The sequence below is a fragment of the Centruroides sculpturatus genome, unplaced genomic scaffold, assembly GCF_000671375.1.
Source record: "Centruroides sculpturatus isolate CEXI.00-Female unplaced genomic scaffold, Cexi_2.0 scaffold1462, whole genome shotgun sequence".
Classification (NCBI taxonomy): domain Eukaryota; kingdom Metazoa; phylum Arthropoda; class Arachnida; order Scorpiones; family Buthidae; genus Centruroides; species Centruroides sculpturatus.
The window spans coordinates 66,381-85,755 of NW_019386014.1; the positions used below are offsets into that span (position 1 = coordinate 66,381).

A 19,375-nucleotide genomic window follows, 5' to 3' on the forward strand; every position below is an offset into this window, starting at 1 on the left:
AAAAAAAAGTTGAAATAAAGTGATTAAACAAAAATTATTACAAATATCGTAAATAACAAATGCATATATAGAGATATTTTTTGAAAGGGGGAAATGGTCTTCACAATTTGAAACGAAATTTAAGCAAACTCGTTATGATAAAATTCAATTTACATTTTATTATTTTATTGAAACTTATTATTATTATTATTCATTTTCATCAGGAAAACATATTAAAATTTGGAAAAGGGGGGATACCTAGATCGGTAAAATACGCGAATTTCTTCCTACAACTTCGGTTGTTGTTCGGGGTACAGTTAAGGTTTTAACGAAGTTCGAGCGAATACATAATTAGCAAAAAAAGTTGAAATAAAATGATTAAACAAAAATAGTTACAAATATCATAAATAACAAATGCATATATAGAGATATTTTTTGAAAGGGGGAAATGGTCTTCACAATTTGAAATGGATCGCACACACTGTGCGCGAATGCTCGTGTAAACACGCGCCATCTATCGTAGGATAAATGTACTTCGCAGGAGTGTATTAAAAAATTAAAAAAACTTTCCAAAGTTTCATGGCAATCATACTATGCCACAAACCTTCACCGGAATATATTAAACAAGTTCCCAAAGTTTCACAGCAATCGGATAAACGGTGTGGTAATGCATAAAGGACACACACACACACACACACACATACATTCATTTTTATATATATAGATAAATATAATAATGACAATACTATATTATAAATATTACAACTGGGCTGAAATTTTCAAATCACAGACCTATATATTAACACTGTTATCTGTCGTTTGTTTATCTCAAGAATGGAGTTAGAGAGATGAAAATTGAGACCAGATATGGAAAGCTCAGGAACTGGAGATGTAAGGAACCAAGTCCAAGCATTTTGCTTTTATTCTATTTTTGTTTGGGGCTTATGTTTTGTTAAGATGAAGATTTCCTCACCACTCACCTCAGAAACTTAAAAATAGAAGAGAAACCAACTCACCAACGAGAGAAAAGCGCCGTAGATAAAACTCACACACACTTGCGCTCCCAAGCGGAAAAAAGTAAGTCTGCACCAGAAAAGGGGGGAAGACCCCACAAGCACAACTTAGGAAACTTGCTAAACCTTAAAGAATTCTTAAAACATCCCGAGAATTGTCAAAAAGAATAATTTAAAAGGTTAGCAAGTATTGTCGGAAAATAGGCTGCCAGACAAACAGGAAAAGTTTATTGTTAGCAATAAGTATGTAAATGAGAGGAGTGATCTCACTTAGAATTGTGACGTCACCTCACAGTATAAAGACTGAACCTCAAGTAAAGATGACTGAAGTGAGCTTCTGTTAGCAATAAGCATGGTAAGCTTCGTATCAGCAAACGAGAGAGAGGTGTCCAATAGGATAAAGTAGTTCCAAGGCAATTTTGAAGTTATTCAATTTGTGGATCAAAGATTAGAGAGTCTTGAGAGTTGAGGAAAAAGGTTCCTAGTATATTGAAGTGACGATTAGGACCTTTAATTCATAAGAATTATTGTACATAACTTAAGTCTTTGAATTTTTGTCAAATTCCAAAGGGGAATAGTTAAGTTAGAAAATAGATTGATTTGAGTTTTGTTGGGTTGATTTTTATTGATTTACATTGAATAAATTGTTATTTGGTTTTTACTAAATTTTGTATATAGTTATTACTAGAATATTTATTAAATATTGGATTGTTATTGACTAACTTTGTCATTACTTAATTCGGTGCACGCTTAAAATCCAGGCCTGGCACATTAACGTGAATCCGCGTAAAGTACCCGTTAGGTAACGGCTATTTCCGGCACACAGTCGTGTCGATAATCATTAGAAAAGTCGGAAAAATAATATAGTACTTTACAGAGACCATGATTAATTGTATACAAATTTCTGATCTGGACCAGAAACCATATGATTTCAATGCAAAATTTTATTAAGAACAGAGTTAGATAAATGACCAGTGTGGCTTGATTGTTATCAGGAGAATTATGATGTACAGAGTGGACAGACATGGAAAGATTAGTTTAAATTATAAAACATAATTAAAAATTGCAGCCCAGCATTATGATGATGTCACATTAATTTTATCAATTTTTGTACTTGAAGAAGTCATAACAAATTAAATTCATTTAAAACAGAAATGCACATTTAGAGTATGTTATAAATTACTTAAATCTGTAAATATAAAAATAAGATATTTGGCCACTTTTAGTGTAAATAACTACAATCATTAATAAAATAATTAATACTAATTACCTTAAAAGTATTAATCAATTTTTCTTTAATTCTGATAATTCAGATCAGTTCAATAAAATTTGATTCTTACTGAATGTCAGAGTGGGATATGTTTGTTGTGATGATCAGTGTTTTAATGCAAAATAAATTTTAGTTTATAGAATTGAACAGATAACATTTTATCTGTATTAGAATGTAAGAGTGCACTTTAATAATCAATCTATACTCTAAAATTTAAAGTTACTTAATATATAATAGTACCTTTTTAACTAATCTTCGGGGTAAAGCTGGTTTTTGTTCCTCCACAGATGATGATCCAGTCCAAGATGTAACCATTCTTTTCTCGTTACCTAGAATTTGACATAAGAAAATTTAATAAAAATTCGTATTTACAATTTTAAGTGCTATTCTGGAAATATATACAATACAAAATACTTTTCAGAAATGTAAATAGATTTTAATTTTGTTTCACTATTTAAATTAGCAAAAGAAACAGTAAACTTCACTTAAGTGGCCGAGCTAGTAATGTCCTAAACCGACATTTATTCCCATTTACATGGCCAATAGAACAAGAAAACCCTGCATTCCCACACTCAATCTATAGTTTAAAGCAGTTTAAATGAATTGTGCTTTGTTGCTATAATTTTGGAAAAGTTTGCTGAAATCCTTTCAACTTGACATTTGATAAAATAAATATTCACTTAAACTCAACAAATTAAATTGTTAAATATTTCTATACAAAATACAATTAGTAATTTCAAATTTCAAAATTGTAAATCAGTACTAATATATCATTTACAATACTTAATAAAGATCAATGAGTTTTGATGAAAAAACTGATATACAGAATTGCATGGAATTCTGCTAAAAGTTTATACAGTTTTTGAAATCAATGAGTTTTGATGAAAAAATTGATATACAGAATTGCACTGAATTCTGCTAAAAGTTTATACAGTTTTTGAAAGTAAACAAATAAATAAATAATTCCCATACTGCTATACATACTTTGTAATATACAGTAATTCAAACTTTCATATAGCATAGAGTATAGAAATACAGGATACAAGTACAGTGAATGCAAGCTTTTCACAGTAGGGTTCATTCAAATACTTGACAGAATTGTTTAATATTCATAGATAATACTATTATTTCATAAACATTGATTTTGTCTCAAAATCTTGATCTTGAGATAGTTGCATAAGAAGTGGGCTCCCATACAGACTACTTACCAAATTAGATCCTCTCATATCAGTAAATATAGAAAGAAACTTTTCATTATATACAAGGTAGGAGCCAGAAATTTCTGGTCTAAATATATTTTAGATATGATAGGAATAAAATAATGATAGTATCAGATAGTGCCATCTGTATGTGGACTAATAAAACAGTTTTTTCCATCAATTTGCATAAGTTGCTTGGAAACATTTATTTTAATTAGACTTGTTGCAGTAATTTGCATCATGTTCACCTCTTGCAGGACATTGTGGCAGAGCATATTGCTGCCATTGCCAAGGCTGCTGTGAAAGAGTGAGGTTTCAAGAAACATGACCATTAACCCTAAAGCCTGGACCTGGCTCCTTTGAAAAAGTGATAAAGAATTGCAGGAGACAGTTTATGAGCATTTTGCAGACAACACTGCATACTATTTTTTCAAGGGTATTGAAATGCAAATTCCAAGATGTAATAAGTGTATTGAACTGCAAGAAGACTATATTAAAAAATTATGTCATTGTTTTATACCTATAATATCTGAAACTTTTAGTGCTTACCATGTAAGTCTTTTGGGAGAGAGGAAGATGATATTTATAAAGAGGAAGATTTTATCATGTAATCAAAAACATAAATCTCACTTGTTGTAGTAAATTGTATTGAATTATTTAAATGTTATTTCATTCTACTTTAGTTTAAATAATGCAAAAATGCACTACTTTTAAATATGCACCTTTTTCAGCAATTTTTTTTGCATCTGAAATTTTTCTCCTTATTATATTCTTTATCTACAAGTTTATTTAAAAGTGTGACAATTTTAAACTAATTTTATCTTTAATAAGAAATAAAATTAGTTTAAAATTCTCAAACTTTTTTGTCATGAAAAAAAAGCATTATCATTAGAAATCAATGAATTATGATATTTTTGAACAGGAATTGCACCACCCACTCTACAGGAAGTACAACTAACAAAATTTTTGTTAAAATTAGTCTATATTTGGGCCAAGTCCATAGAGTGAGCAAGTGAAGTAAACTATGTAACCATGGAATTAGAACATTTTTCTGTGGAATGTTAAATATTCTTCTTTTTTTGAACCAGTTGTTTTGTTCTGAAATCTAAAGGTTGTTTTATATTTTCTCCATCAAAATGTAAAAGTAAAGTTTTGTCAATTGAATAAAAAAAATTTTTAAAAATTAGTGTGTGGAGATTTATTTCCATGAACATCAATCCATAATGGGACAGAGGGGGCAATTTCCCAATATTTCTGTACCAGAAAATTGTCTCCTCCAAACATATTTTTAATTTTTGTAGTATGGTATAAAATAAAGTAGAAATGAATACTATACACAACAAATACATCTTATCTTGTAAATCCACTCAAAACCCAACAATGAGAAAGTTTTCCTATTCCTTGTCATTTGCCTGTTCCCAATATTTTTGTAGATTGTTTCAAAATGCACACTGAGGTCAGACCAGATCAGAACTTAGTTTACATTATGGAATCTTCACTTAGAATTAGACAGATGAAGGTATACATATTATTCAAATTTTTGTTATGAATAGTCTATATTAGGAACAACTGGGTAAAGTAAGCTAAGTGTTGGGTTGTCATAAGCAGCTAGGGAGGCAAAGTCCCTGAGTAGTAAATAAAATGTGGTATAAAATTCTTAAAAATGTCTATATTCTAAAATCTGTCATGCTAAACTTTGTTTAATTTCTATATTTATTACATATAAATTTAAAAAATGTATTCTTAAAACTTAACTGTTGTTTTCGGGGAGGTGATGATCATAAATCTATACAGCCTTACTCAGTTTTTGTTATTTATGCAAAAACTGTTTAAATTACAGGATTAAAGTACAAATAAGTAAATGTTTTATAGTTTTTAATTTTCTACATTAAAATATTCTATTACTTCCTGTTTTATTGGAGATCTTATGGTAGTATGATATATAATAGTATGGTATATATTCCAAGTACTTTTAGGCCTTCCAACCCATCATTAGTGTATAAACTTTAGAAGAAACTATGTAGCTATTAAAGCATATTTTCTTAAAGTTGTGATAAATTCTATCCAGCAGGAGGGAAGGCTATATGAACTTCTTTATTGAATAAGATTAATTTATCCAAATCTTCCATTGAACATTTATTTATTTAGCAATTTTTAAAAACTAGACAGTAGTCTACCTAATAGTTATTGAAGTTTCTTGTAAAGTGTATATATACATTTAATGATGAAAATCTCCCCATGGAATCTCCAATAAAGTAAGAAGTTATAAATTAACTTAAAAGAAACAAAATATTACCTCTTGGTGGCAAAGGAGGAGCACCGTCTACATCTGTCATATAGCTTTGTTCTGACCAGCTGTTTCTTGTTGATCCCGACACTATCGGGGAAGTAATTTGTAAACTTCCAGTTGGAGACTGTACGTTTCCCGGAGAATTGTCCGAAATATGTGGCCACTTGTTAATTATTTTTGGACTCACTATTTTACTGCTAAATTGTTGTGGAAATGGATTTGCATAACCAGTTCCATCATCTAAATTTTCTTTATGAACCAGTGATACATCCCAAGGTTTTGAAGACTGCATACTCTTGTCAACTATTAGCTGCTAACAGAAAAAAAAGGCAGTGCAAAATAAATTTGATAAAAGGCAAGAAGAGTATAATCTTTTTCTTACTAAATGTAGAACATTATCAAAGGAAATGAATTATCTCTTTCAAACAAAATAATTACTATTATAAATTGTTTCTTTCAATGAATACTCTTTTCATTAGACATAAAATGATGCAAAATATTTTCATTCATAAAAATCTACAAGTTCTTTTATTTATCTATTTATTTTTTTAAGACAAAAGTGAATTTCTGAAATGTGAATTTTTCAATATATAATGTACAGCAAAAGGAAGCACCTATTGATTAAAATTGATTAATATCAAATATTAATATTCAAGATATGTTTATTAATGCAGGGAAAAAAAACCAAAAAATTTGAGAAGTTAGAAAGAATAAAAATTTATTATTGAACAGGCTGACTGACTATAGCCTGGGGTCACAATTTTTTTATTTAAGCTTTTATTTTTTGGTCTGTTAAAAAGAAATATTGTATGATAAAGTAGTAAAAAAGTTGCTTTTTTCATCAGTTTACCAAAATTAATTACACAATTTTAGTGGAATTAATTCTGGTAAATTCTTACTACAATAATACAAAAAAAAAATTGTATTAGGAAGGAAATATGATTTTTGTAAAGAGTGCACAAAATGTTAGCAGCCTGCAGGGCTCATAACCCTAAATCAGGCATTGCAAGTACCATACTATTTTGAATTGCACTTCACTATATTCATACAAGTGTATGTCTCATCTGAGTTAGAAAAATCATAATATATGTTTTTCTTATTTTACAATTTTGTAATTATTTTAATTCAATACTTACATTGAATAAATTTTAAAAACTTGTTTTATTATGATATAACCCAATGTAAATTTAAGAAATAATGACACCAGTGAAAATGTATTTATGAACTAATTATGAACTAGTTTTATAATTTAAATAAAATTTATAATTAGATCACAATTAAGTAATATTCCAAAAGCTTTATTGTTTTAGTAATTGCATGTATTTATTGTATTGTAAATACTTTTATGTCATTGTCAATATAATGCAGATAATAGGAAATCAAATTTAAAACAGCACTAAGTCTATTTTTTTTATCATTAAAATACAGTCCTTTTTTATAATTGCTATTCTGAATGAATTTTCTTTGTTTCTAATTAATTGCAGTAAGAAAATTAGATATAATCATAGTTGAAATTCAAACAAAAAAAATCTTGCAATGACTAGCAAAACTTTCCTGACTGTTATGAGATTTTATTAAAAACTCTCTATGTTATTAATTATTATAAAATAGCAAAATGCTTAATTTTGAGGGTAGAGATGAGTTTTATAGAAAATTGTAAATGTTGATAACAAGTAAAATCTTAACATCCAAGTTGTGTGTCACATATTAAGACGTCAAGATAGGACACAATTCCCCTCTATCTTCTCACTCCCTTGAGTTCTAACCACCAAAATTTAATAGCATCAATGCCCCTTGTACTGTACACAAGATACCATGCCAAATTTTGTTTCTTAATTTTTACTCATTTCTGAGATATTAAATGAAATAGAAATTTTAACACACACAATTTTTTCCCCATTTTTTGGGTTCAGGAGGCATAAAAACTTGGAAATCTGCAAAAAAAATTGAAAGGTCAAATCTGACACAATTTCAATATTTTTCCTTGTTATACATACATAACAGCCAGGAAAATATCATAATCCTAGTCTGGTCTCTGTTGATGACTAAGGATTATGCAAAAGTTTAAAAAACAATTATTAGTCTTTTATCTTTTCATAAATTTGACTACTTGATGAGATTTCCCAAAGCTAACTGTAATATGTCATAGCATAAAATGACAAATTATTGATATGGCATTAAATGATAAAACTTCTCTGAAGCTCCCCAATATCACAATCAAGCCCAACTAATTTTTCTTATAAAAATATAAGGTTGTTCAGGTTACATAACTTTGAAACATTAAAGTTCTACAACTGAGATAAGTATTCCATAAGATCACTTTCTATTCATATCTATTAAATAATTTTATAAAAACTTTTGACTCATATTTTTTAGGTTTTACTTTCCTGGCTGTTATGTATACATAACAAGGAGAAGTATTGGAATCATGTCAATTTAACCCTCAGAGATTTTTTGCAAATATCCATGTTTGAGACCTCTGAACAAAAAACAAAATTTGCATGTATGTTGACATCTACTTCATTTAGTATCTATGATTAAGAAACAAAATTTAGCACAATATCTTGTGTATAAGGGATATTGATGCTATTAAATTTTGGTTCTGAAAGGTTGAGAGGGTCATGAGTCATATTTCAAGTGAGGTCAGACTTAATAAAGATTTTACTCATTAGTATTTACAGATTTTTATAAAACTCATCTCTACCCTCAAAATTAAGCCTTTTGCCATTTTATAATAATAACATAGAAAGTTTTTTATAAAATCTCATAACAGCTGGAAAGTTACACAACTTTTAAATAAATTGCAAAAAATTTTATTTAAGTACAGTACTACATTGGAGTATTATATATATATAAATAATAATAATATCCACATTACCAATCTTAAAATATCCTTCAACAGAACATTTTTTGAATTTAACAAAACTATTTAGCAAATAAATTTTTAAAATTCATTTTATGACCAAGTTTGAGCTAAGTAATAATCCTCTACCATGGAATTACTACCTCTAATATAAAAAAACCATTCATCCATAAAAATGTAAGTAACAGAACATAATATTTTATTATATATATAGTCAAAGTTATGAGATAAAATTTGATAAATTTTATACATTTTGTAGCTGTGTATAATATATATCTTAAAAATTATAACATAAAAATAAGATGTACAGTATATATAATAAAATAATTGCAATGATAAAGTATTGTTTTTACATTTAGATTTAAAAAAAGTAAAATAAAAAAGAATCCATGTTTAAAATTGCTATAACAACAAAATAAAGACAAAAATTAGGAAATGACAAATAAGATAAATTTTGAGTTGGTTTAGGAGGAATACAGGTAAACATACTTTAAAGAGTTACTTTCTCCACAAAATAAATTCTATTTATAAACATTCAATGATGATTAAACATATACATGTTAAATTTTAATTTACCTTTGATTCTGGCAAAGGACCCAAAGCAACAGAATGTGGTCTAGTAGGCAAAGGTGGAGGTACTGTAGGTGATAACACAGGAGAGTTTTGATTTATTAATGGCTGAGATAATGGTGACGGTCTTTCGGATGGAAACTTATGTTCGGAATAATCTTGAGGCCTACTATAGATATCTTCATCGTCAGAATTTTCTGGCAAAAAGTGTCCATAAATACCTGATCCGGATGATGACGAACGATTACTTCCGCATGATTCAACAGGTTTCTTTAATATTACTTCCCCAGGAATTGGAGGCAGAGGCGTGCTAAAATAATGATTTTGAAAGAGAAGATTAATAAATTGGTCAGAATAAATTAATATTGTATTTTGTATGTAGATAAATTTCTACTACTTTTTTCATTACTACTTTTGATTTTGACATACAGTAAAATCTTGAAATAATAGTACTTAGAAAATAGTGCATTTGAAACAACAATAATTTTTAGAATTCACAACAATGAGCAATGACATATACACAGAATTAAAATTTGTATGTTATGAAAAAATGTGATTTTAAAACTTTTTGCATATCTTTATACTTTTACTTAAATTTATCATGTGACTGTTATGTTATTATTAATTTAAATATAAATCACAAAAACAAAATTTCTCATATTCTAATAAAATGTAAGGCATTGTATTATATTATCATTATCTTTAAATAATCTGAAAATACAATAGACAAAATTATTTATTTGATTTCTCTTGTTTTTTTATATTAATAAAAAATTATAGAAAAAATAGAAAATTTATGATGTAAACCACTTTTTAGACTACTACTCCCTTTTAGTGCACACACTGAGTGGCCAATTTATTATGACCACCTGCAAAGTTTATGCAAATCAGCTATGATGTCATGCTATTGCCAATCACAGGGCAAGATTGTTATAAAGAGGGATTGCTAGATAATTGTATAGACAATTGAAGGGTATTGCATGTGAAGGTATGGGTAAAAAACGTGATTTAACAGACTTTGAATGTGGAATTATTGTGGGTGCTAGAAGCAGTGGAGTATCAGCCAAACTGTCATTTTAAAGTGTTTGAGAGCAGCTATTGTTCAAGTGTACAATGAGTGGACTACCAAACAAAAAAGCAGGTCTCAATGTAAGGCATATGGTCATCCTCGGCTGCTAGATGCTCGAGCTGAAAGGAGAGTTGCCAGATTTGTCTAGTCCAACAGAAGAGCAGCATTACATCAGATTACAGCTGGTCTTAGTCAAGTTACAGTACATCTCCAATGGCCTCTGAAAGAACTGTTCGTCATACATTACATCATCTTGGGTATGGAAACCAAAGGACTGTTCAAAAGCCTTTGTCGTCTGCAGCTAACAAGATCAAACAACTCTAATTTGCACTTGTTCACAAAGATTGGACAGTAAATGACTGGAAAAGGGTAATGTGCAATTGAATCACATTTTCAATTGCAACATGCAGATAGCAGAGTGAAAACAGCATGAAAACATGGACCCTATGTGCACTGCTACAAAACTTCAAGCTGGTGGAGGCAATGTTATGGTTTGGGGGATGTTTTCCTGGCATTGTGTAGGCCCTTTGTTTTGTGTGAAACAATGTCTGAATGTCCAAAGGTATTTAAATATTGTCACTGACCAAGTACATCCAGTTATGTTAATAACCTACCCCACTGGAGATGGATACTTCAGCAAGAGAATGCTCTATGTCATAAAGTTCAAATTGTCCAAAGATGGCTTGAAGAGCATGATGGAGACTTCACACTGCTTAGTTGGCCTCCACAATCACCAGATCTCAATCCAGTTGAGCATTTGTGAGATGAGATCAAAAGAGGCATCAGGCAGCTGAATCCAGAATCATCCATTCTTAGTGGACTGGAAAATGGATATGATATCAGATTCCTCCAGCCACTTACCAACATCTCATACAGTCCATGCCAAAGAGAATTACAGCAGTGTGAGAATTCAGACGCAAGTGTGAATCTTCACACATTGTGTACTGCGTCACATCGAAGGTGACTTTAATCGTCTGAAGAAGGACTCACCTCACACCAGGAAATAGTTCGAGTCTTACATAAATATAAGGTGCCCTCTAAGTCCGAGTGAACCGATGAGAAAGTCAATCTAAATGACCAAATAAGGCAACGATTTTGCTAAGGGGGTGAGACATAGTCTGACATGAGTCACCTCATGTCAATAAATCAGGGAGTTTGACAAATTTATGATGGGAAGATGTCAATTATTGGAAGGAAATTTGGAAGGAAAATTATTGATGGTAACATAAACACAGCTATATGCAGGTCGAGCTGGTGATTGCATCAGATTTTCTTCCCCCATGATTCCCTTCCGAGATAAGTATAAAAAGGAGTTGAATTTGCACTTCCGGGCGGACAGCCGAAGAGGGCCCCGCCAAATCAACACCCTCAGCGGACAGCCGAAGAGGACACCGCCAAGTAGCCATCCTCAGCGGACATCTCCATGCAGACCTCTACATTCGGAGATCAACGGAGCATACACCCACATCAGACATAGCCGAGCAGACATCCAGGGACACCAGCTCCATACTGCTATACCGTCCATCGCTCCTTATTGCCATCCACGGGAAACTACGATTAGGAACCTCCGATCCCAGTGCGTCCTACCAATGCCCTATATGACAAGATCAAATCCTACAAGGTAAACCCTTGACCAAATGTAGTCTCTCTCTCCAACAGTCTCTCTTAGAGAGGTCTCTCTCATTCTTTAGTTTACGATAAAGCGTAGATATAAAATAGAAACCTTTTATTGTTTATATGTCTGTCATCTATGTTTTTTCCTTTGATATGTAAAATCTCTTAAGTGTTTAGTAAATGTGTTGTTATTGTTCAACCTGTGTAGTTATTCAGACACCTTGTCACGACCTCACTACCCCTCCCACTCGATTTGCCCTCCTAAGCCATCTGACAAACTGAGAGCAGGTTTTACCAACCCGTGCAGAGTAAGTGGTCATTAGGGATCATCCCAGTGGCCTCCTGCTACTTGACAGCACAATACTGCATGAACAAGCAATTGGCAACACTTTCATCACAAAACTTTAGAATAGAACAATTATGATAAAAGTTTCATGGATATTGCATGATCCAGCGTAATAGTTAAACTTGTCAAAATGAAAGAACAAGGTTCATTCTGCCAGTATTTCAGCTTTATTTAAATAAAAGCTTAACATCACCATGTATGCTATCTTACCGTACATACGATTAATAAAATCACAATATCACTAAGCTTAAAATTGGGAATAGTTTTATGAGTTAATAATTTCATACCATTTTTTTCAGAATGACTGGCATGCCACACATAAACAGGGGAGACCAGCATGCCAGTTAAACTGCAACTAAAATATAAAATTAATCAGATCTAACAAAACTAGTTGTTAATTAAATGTTACAGAAAACATTCTTCAGAGTACAATAAAATAATAACATCATAATTTGAGTGACTTAAAATCAGGAAGGAGTTTTCATTCACAAGACAAAATAAAACAATTAATGACTTATTGACATTGGTAGTTAGTCAATATGGGCTACACTGACCATCTACTCCAACATTAAAAATAACACCTTCCTTTTACATTTCACACAAAGCCAATGTTAATCAGATCATTTGTAACTAAGGTAAGCTGAAATAATTTATGGAAAGTTTCTAAATTTAATGTGTTTATTTTTGCATTTTTGAATCAAATAACAATAAAATACACATAAAATACTCTTAGAATTCTGAAAATGCTATTTTTATGCTGTTAGAAAGAAATTAAATGTATAATCATAGTTTTTGATTTAATGCTGACAGTTTCACAGTTTTGGAATAAAAACTCATTTGTTTTTTTAATGCACCCTCTAGACAGGTATCTATAACCTGGTTTAAACTGGCATGCCAGTTTTTACCATACAGAAATATCTGATTTCATGGTCTCCCCAGATAGACTGGCATAACGGTCATTCTGTAAAAATATGGTAATAAAATCTAATTTCTTTAATAGTTAGTAGTAAAATGCTACCAGTTAAAATAGAGAGAATTTGCTTACAAAATGTCTTGATGTAAATGAAATATTACCAATAATACATAGCAAACTACATATTGCAACTACTACCACTTGATTAGTACCCACAAAAATGTAGAAATGCCAATAGCACCTGCAGAATATCAAAGAACAAAGAAGGCTGGTGCATGTTCATTGGTTTTGTATGCACAAATTAATTAAGAGCTATCCTCATGAAACATTATACTTATATTAAACAAGACTTGAAAGTGCATGAGCAAGTGCCACATCATATAAACATTGTACACATTTAGTTTGCTCAACTCATATGACTGCAACTTGTGTATTTTTTTCATCATATTTACAAAGAGAAGCATTATTTCTACACCTTCTATGTAGAAAGTTAAATATCTCAAAAATTGATTTTACAGTATCTGTTTACACTGTACTGTAAAGTTCAATAGTATTATTATTTTATTTCAAAGTGAATTTTCCCTTTGTATTTCAGCAGCTCTTGAGTCTTCTACTATCACCAGGGTCCAGGGTGGTAGTGTCCATTTTTGGAATCACAGATGTAAACAAAAAGTTTTTTGCTACAATTTAATCTTGAGAGCAAAATAACATTTTATAGGAAATTATTTCATTCATTTGAGATTACAAAAAACAAAAAAATGTCATGCTCTAGGTTGTATACATAAGAATATGCAGACAATATTTTTCTGCTTTGTATTGGGAAATTTTCTGACATTGTCAGACTTTCTTTAAAGAGAAACCTGACTCGTGTGTAACAACATCATTATGAAAACTTATAAATTAAGTGATTTTTAAGTTTGTATATAAAAGAAAAACAATCAATTTGTCAGAAAGAAAAATAGAAACAGTAACATCTAAATTTCAGTAAGTTGATTTATGATCATTATAGACTCTTGATTTAAAAGTACAGCAATCTGAAGTTGTCCTTTGCTTTAACTAAAGCTAAAAAGGGATATGGGCTAGAATAAATGTATGATGTTTGAAATGCATATGTTAAAAACAAGAAGAAAGTCCAGATCTTTATTTTGTATGTTATTAATTCACAGAATAATTATCACTTTAATATTTATTGATTAGACTTACTTTACAATAGATGGACGTCGATTATCTGAATCTAAAATTGGAGGTGTTGGTAGCTCTCCTCTGCGACTTGTTGAAATTCGAGAGATACAAGGAGAATCAGAATCTCGAATTGATTGTTTCATCACAGAAAATCTATCAACCAGTCTCCTATGCAATGGAAGAACTTCTTGTGGAGCAAGTCTACCATGAAGTGATAAACCACCTTCAAGTATTTGAACCTATAAATTAAAGTATTAAAATTTAGTGTCAATATACTTTTTCTTCAATTACTATTATAAACAAGCAGTTTTGTATTCTCAATGCATAATATTTTCATAACTTGAAACAGCAAACATAATAAAAACTTAAATATTATATAATAAAGCTCAAAATGATTTTAATTTCTACATTTTAACTTAATGGAACAAACCTGCCAAAAATAAATATATAAATTTAATATCAAATTAAAGAAATAAATAAACAATAAGGATTATTTATATTATGAATATTTATAATCGTATATTAATGCTTTAAATTTTATATTGTAATTAATCTATATTATATTATATTTTGCTAAAACTACAGTACAAGTTTTGCACACTTGGTGCCAGATTACCAAAGGTTTTTGTACTTTTGCAAAATTTGATAAGTTATATGTAATTTGAACATGCTGATGCTGCTATAACTTTTTAATTTGTATACATGTGCTCTTTAATCAGTATGATGATAGAGAGCATAATTACACTTTGTTAAGATTAAAGTTTCTGCAAGTTTTGCAATCAATGAACACATTTATTCATGTGCACATGATATTTATTATTCAGACATATAATACAATATAGTTTGATTTTCATGCCAAATATTAAATCAAGGGAAGAAAAACTCACTGTATATGGCATTAATAGTTTTTTATTAACACTACTGTGAAAACCGAGGGGTTAGTTGTCCCACTTACCGACGGCTCTGTCAGAGGATGGCTTTATAGGAGGGCAAAATAAAATGAGTGGGGAGGTTAATGAGCAAGTTGACAGGTTCCCAAATAAATACACAGGTTAAACAAGAATAACACATTTAATAAACAACTATAAAATTCTATATATCAAAGGCAAAGGTGAAGAGTTACAAAAATTCTATTCTACATCGCAATAATGATTCATCTTTCATATGGAACATCTAATTTCTATTCTCTAAGTTAAATTAAGAGATGAGCAAGAGATCTCTAGGAAAGAGACTTCTCAGAGAGAGAGTATACAAATAGATATCCAAAAAAAAAAAAAAATATCTCTAAGTTCTCAATCCGTAATATGGGTCATTGGTAACAACGTTCCTGGATCGTCACGGCAGTTATGGCGAGGTAGTGACAGATAGGGTGATGTATGGGTCAGTAGATGTGGCAGTCGATGTCTGCCTTGTGGATTCCGTCCAAGCCCTCTTTATACTATTTTTTGAGGGGGTGAGAACTATGACATCATTAATGATTTATACGCACACCTGTTCGTGTGTTGATGTCTGGATCTAGCTAGTACGGACCACTGGCACAAAGAAGTTTGTTTAATTTATTGATATCAGTGTCTAGAAGATATGATTTTATAATATAAATTTCTATAGGTTTGACTGGCTCTCATCCATAAATTAACATTCATCTGACAATAATTTCTGTAAACTGATCAACAATCTAGATATTGTTTATATTAAACATCGCATTTGACTATGAACGAGGTGATTTATTGCTGTAACCACATGTCACATGCAACCAAAGAGGGGATAGGAACCATCTCTTATTCCAGTCTTGTTAATATTAACGTCTATAAAATTAACGTTAAACAAATGGAGGAGATTTCTTTTATTAATATACTAACGATTTTTTTCAAGGAGATTGTCTCGGTCATTGACCGCAGAAGGCCCCCCTTTTCCCTTTTCACCTAATCACTAGGCTTATTAGAGGGGTGATACTGTTCTAAAACAAAAGGGTTTTGAACCTTCACAGTATTCATTGAGTTTTTCTTCCTTTGATTCAGACATATAATGTATACATGATTCAGAAAATCTACATATGAGTGTAAGAAACTGTTTTCTTAAGTGCAGTCCTCACATTGATCTGTGAAATATATATATAATTAGATACTTTCAGTGGTTTCAATAGGAATGCCTGGTAATTCACTTAAAAAATGCTTCCAAAATTCTATGAGTTGGAGTTGGGGCATAGTTTTCCAACTCAATAGCCCTGAAAAATATACAAGTGATCAAATTTCTTAAAAAAGTTACTGTTTTGTAAAATATTTAATTTCAAATCTTCTATAAGAAAGTACATAGTTGTGAGAAAATTTGGTCAAAATTAAATTTAATATTGGTTATTTATTGGAACCATGGGTTAATTTGCTTAGTTATATTTGGAATCTGCTTTTCAATTATAGAATTATATATAATCACTGATCTAATACCAAATTAAAATAAACATACTGATAATACAAAAACTTATAATAAGATCCTTTAATAAAAAACTCATCTTTATCTTTTGAAAATATTTTCTTTACAAGCTTACAGTTTTTAAATATTAAACAAAGATAAAAACATTTTTAAATATTGACAATTCTTAAATTTTAGTTAAACATGTAAAAAAAATACTTTACCTTTTCAAGAATTAATGCTTTTAAACGACCTATTTTATCTGCTTGTTCCGAATTTTGTGATAAGAAAGAAGGCGTAAAAAAAGCTTCTTGATATTTTGCTATTCCACCATTTACAGCAGCTTCTATAACTCCTTGGAGTCGCATGCTAAGTGGGCTGATTGATCTGCGAGGATCGGTTGAATATTGTCCAATTAGACGGCGTAATTCCTGATTCATGTGTTCTATGCTTTCACATGCGTGAGCAATTGGTGATAATTCTTCCAAGTGACGTTCAATTACTTCAAACCATCTCAGAATTCCAGGTAAACACGATGCTATTGTTAGAGTTGTTCTTTCAATCCAAAGACTCTAAAAAATAATATAAATTAATCATAGAATGCTACAGATATCAATAAATTTAAATAATGCATTAATGAAAAAGTGACAAAGTATTATTTTCAACATAATTCTGAATACTTTTAATTTTATAAGATACTAGTATAACGAACATCAATAAAAACTACCATACTAAATGAAATTAAAAATATTTCACAATTCAAACAACTTTTATAGAAAAATGTGACTCAAGACTTAGATTTCAGTAGATTGGGAACCACTGTTTAATTAATCTATAACTTTAAAAATTCTATTATTAGTTCAGCATAATAGATTAAGATTTTACCTTAAATTCATTTTCTTTATCAACTGGACCTTTATGCAGTGGTCTATCAAACTGAAAAGTTTTCACATCATTAATTAAATAATAGCTAAGAATTTTATCAGGAATGTCATGTCCTTCAAACTCTGGATGTAATTTTGGCAAAGGCTTTACATTACAAATTTGAATATCTGAATAAATTAAGGAAATTCCTAAAGAATTTACTTACATTTCTCAAGTTTTTAAAGTATATATTTATAAATATTAAATTGCATTTTAAAGTCAACTAAAGGAATATCTATTTTATATTTTATAACATAATTTCACTAGCATGTTGTGAAATGTTAAATGTTGGCATGAAGTGTACTTTTCTTTTATTATGGAATATCTATTGTTAAAGCAACTAATTTATTAAGAATTTATTTTATATAGGAAATAAAATTTCAGCAATTCAACAACATATAAAAAAATATATACAAAATTACACAGAATATTTACTGCAAAAGAAAAATGCATGCATTACAAATAGGAACTATTGAAATTCTATAGAAAATTTTACTGAAAGTAAAAAAAAGATGTTAATTCATAAAATTTAAGTATATCTAAGATAAAATTTCATAAATAATGGTAATGAATAACTTTAAAAAGATATGTCCCATTGTTAAGTTAACTTGTTTCTATAACGTAGAAAATTCTTTCATAAACTATTAACTTGAAGAAGTCATGTATCAGTTTATTAAAAAATTTGGAATACATAATTTTTGATTTTCAGACATTATGATTATTATTGACAAGCATTCCAAACTGTCAGAACAAAACTAAATTCTTTATATTACATTCTATTGGGCAAAGTAATCTAAAACAGAATAAAATAAATTTAGGATGCTCTCTATTCACATATTTAAGCTTAAAATATTTTAAACAACTATTTCATTCAGTGGTATATGATACTTGAAAGATGACATAATGTATGCCAAAAATGTTGTAACTTATAGCTACATATATAGTTATTTCTAATTTTACTTTTTGCTTTTATATTTTATTAAATTAAAATATGAACAAACTGAATATTTTATTAGCACAATAAAATTATAACTTAGGACTAACTAATATTTCATATAACTTATTACAATAGACAGATGACAAAAATTATTAAAAATATTATTTTTAATAATTTTTACTAACTTGAATTTGAATTTGTGTCATATGATGTAACCTAACTCAAATAAAAAAATTAATGTGTTTCAAATATTTTAAAATAAAGTTACATCCTTCCTATTAATGGTTAGTTTTTATATTGTCTAGATGCATTTTCATTTATAGATTAATCAACTTCTGTAGTACATAAGCTTCACTACAATAATAAAACAGCAATACAGTATATAATCTTGATCTTTATATGATATTTGCATTAATTCTCATTACATTTTCAGATAATATACAGGTACTCCTCACTTAATGACCAAGTTCTGTTCCTAAGACTAGAACAATAAATGAGGAGCTTAATTGTTTTATTTATTCTTGATAAAGAAATGATCTAAAGAAAACTCCAACTTGATAACTTTACTTTAATATGCATCTCCTACATATTACAGAACATAAAAATATAAACAGCAAAAATTATTAAAATGCTGTACCAGAAAAATTAAATTTCATTCATTTAAAAAAAGTCATTCAGATTAATATTTTAGTCATAATATCCTTCAAAGGGTGATAATGGTACCAGGTCATCAATGTCATCAGCAGAGTTACCAGGAGTTTCAGATGGCCTGAGTAAGAGAAATGACTGAAAAAGGGAAA

General features: G+C 29.6%; 1 protein-coding gene across 1 annotated transcript in view; it reads right to left on the reverse strand.

The window, feature by feature from the left end:
* LOC111613122 (dedicator of cytokinesis protein 4-like) overlaps positions 1-19,375 on the reverse strand; it is a 135,120-nt gene that overhangs the window by 18,877 nt on the left and 96,868 nt on the right. Inside the window, exons 25-30 of the mRNA XM_023354445.1 lie at positions 17,600-17,766; positions 16,939-17,286; positions 14,330-14,547; positions 9,191-9,494; positions 5,758-6,064; positions 2,503-2,591 (exon numbers count right to left, since the gene is read on the reverse strand). Of these exons, the coding sequence (XP_023210213.1) occupies positions 2,503-2,591; positions 5,758-6,064; positions 9,191-9,494; positions 14,330-14,547; positions 16,939-17,286; positions 17,600-17,766 (1,433 nt within the window). The remainder of the gene's footprint in view (positions 1-2,502; positions 2,592-5,757; positions 6,065-9,190; positions 9,495-14,329; positions 14,548-16,938; positions 17,287-17,599; positions 17,767-19,375) is intronic.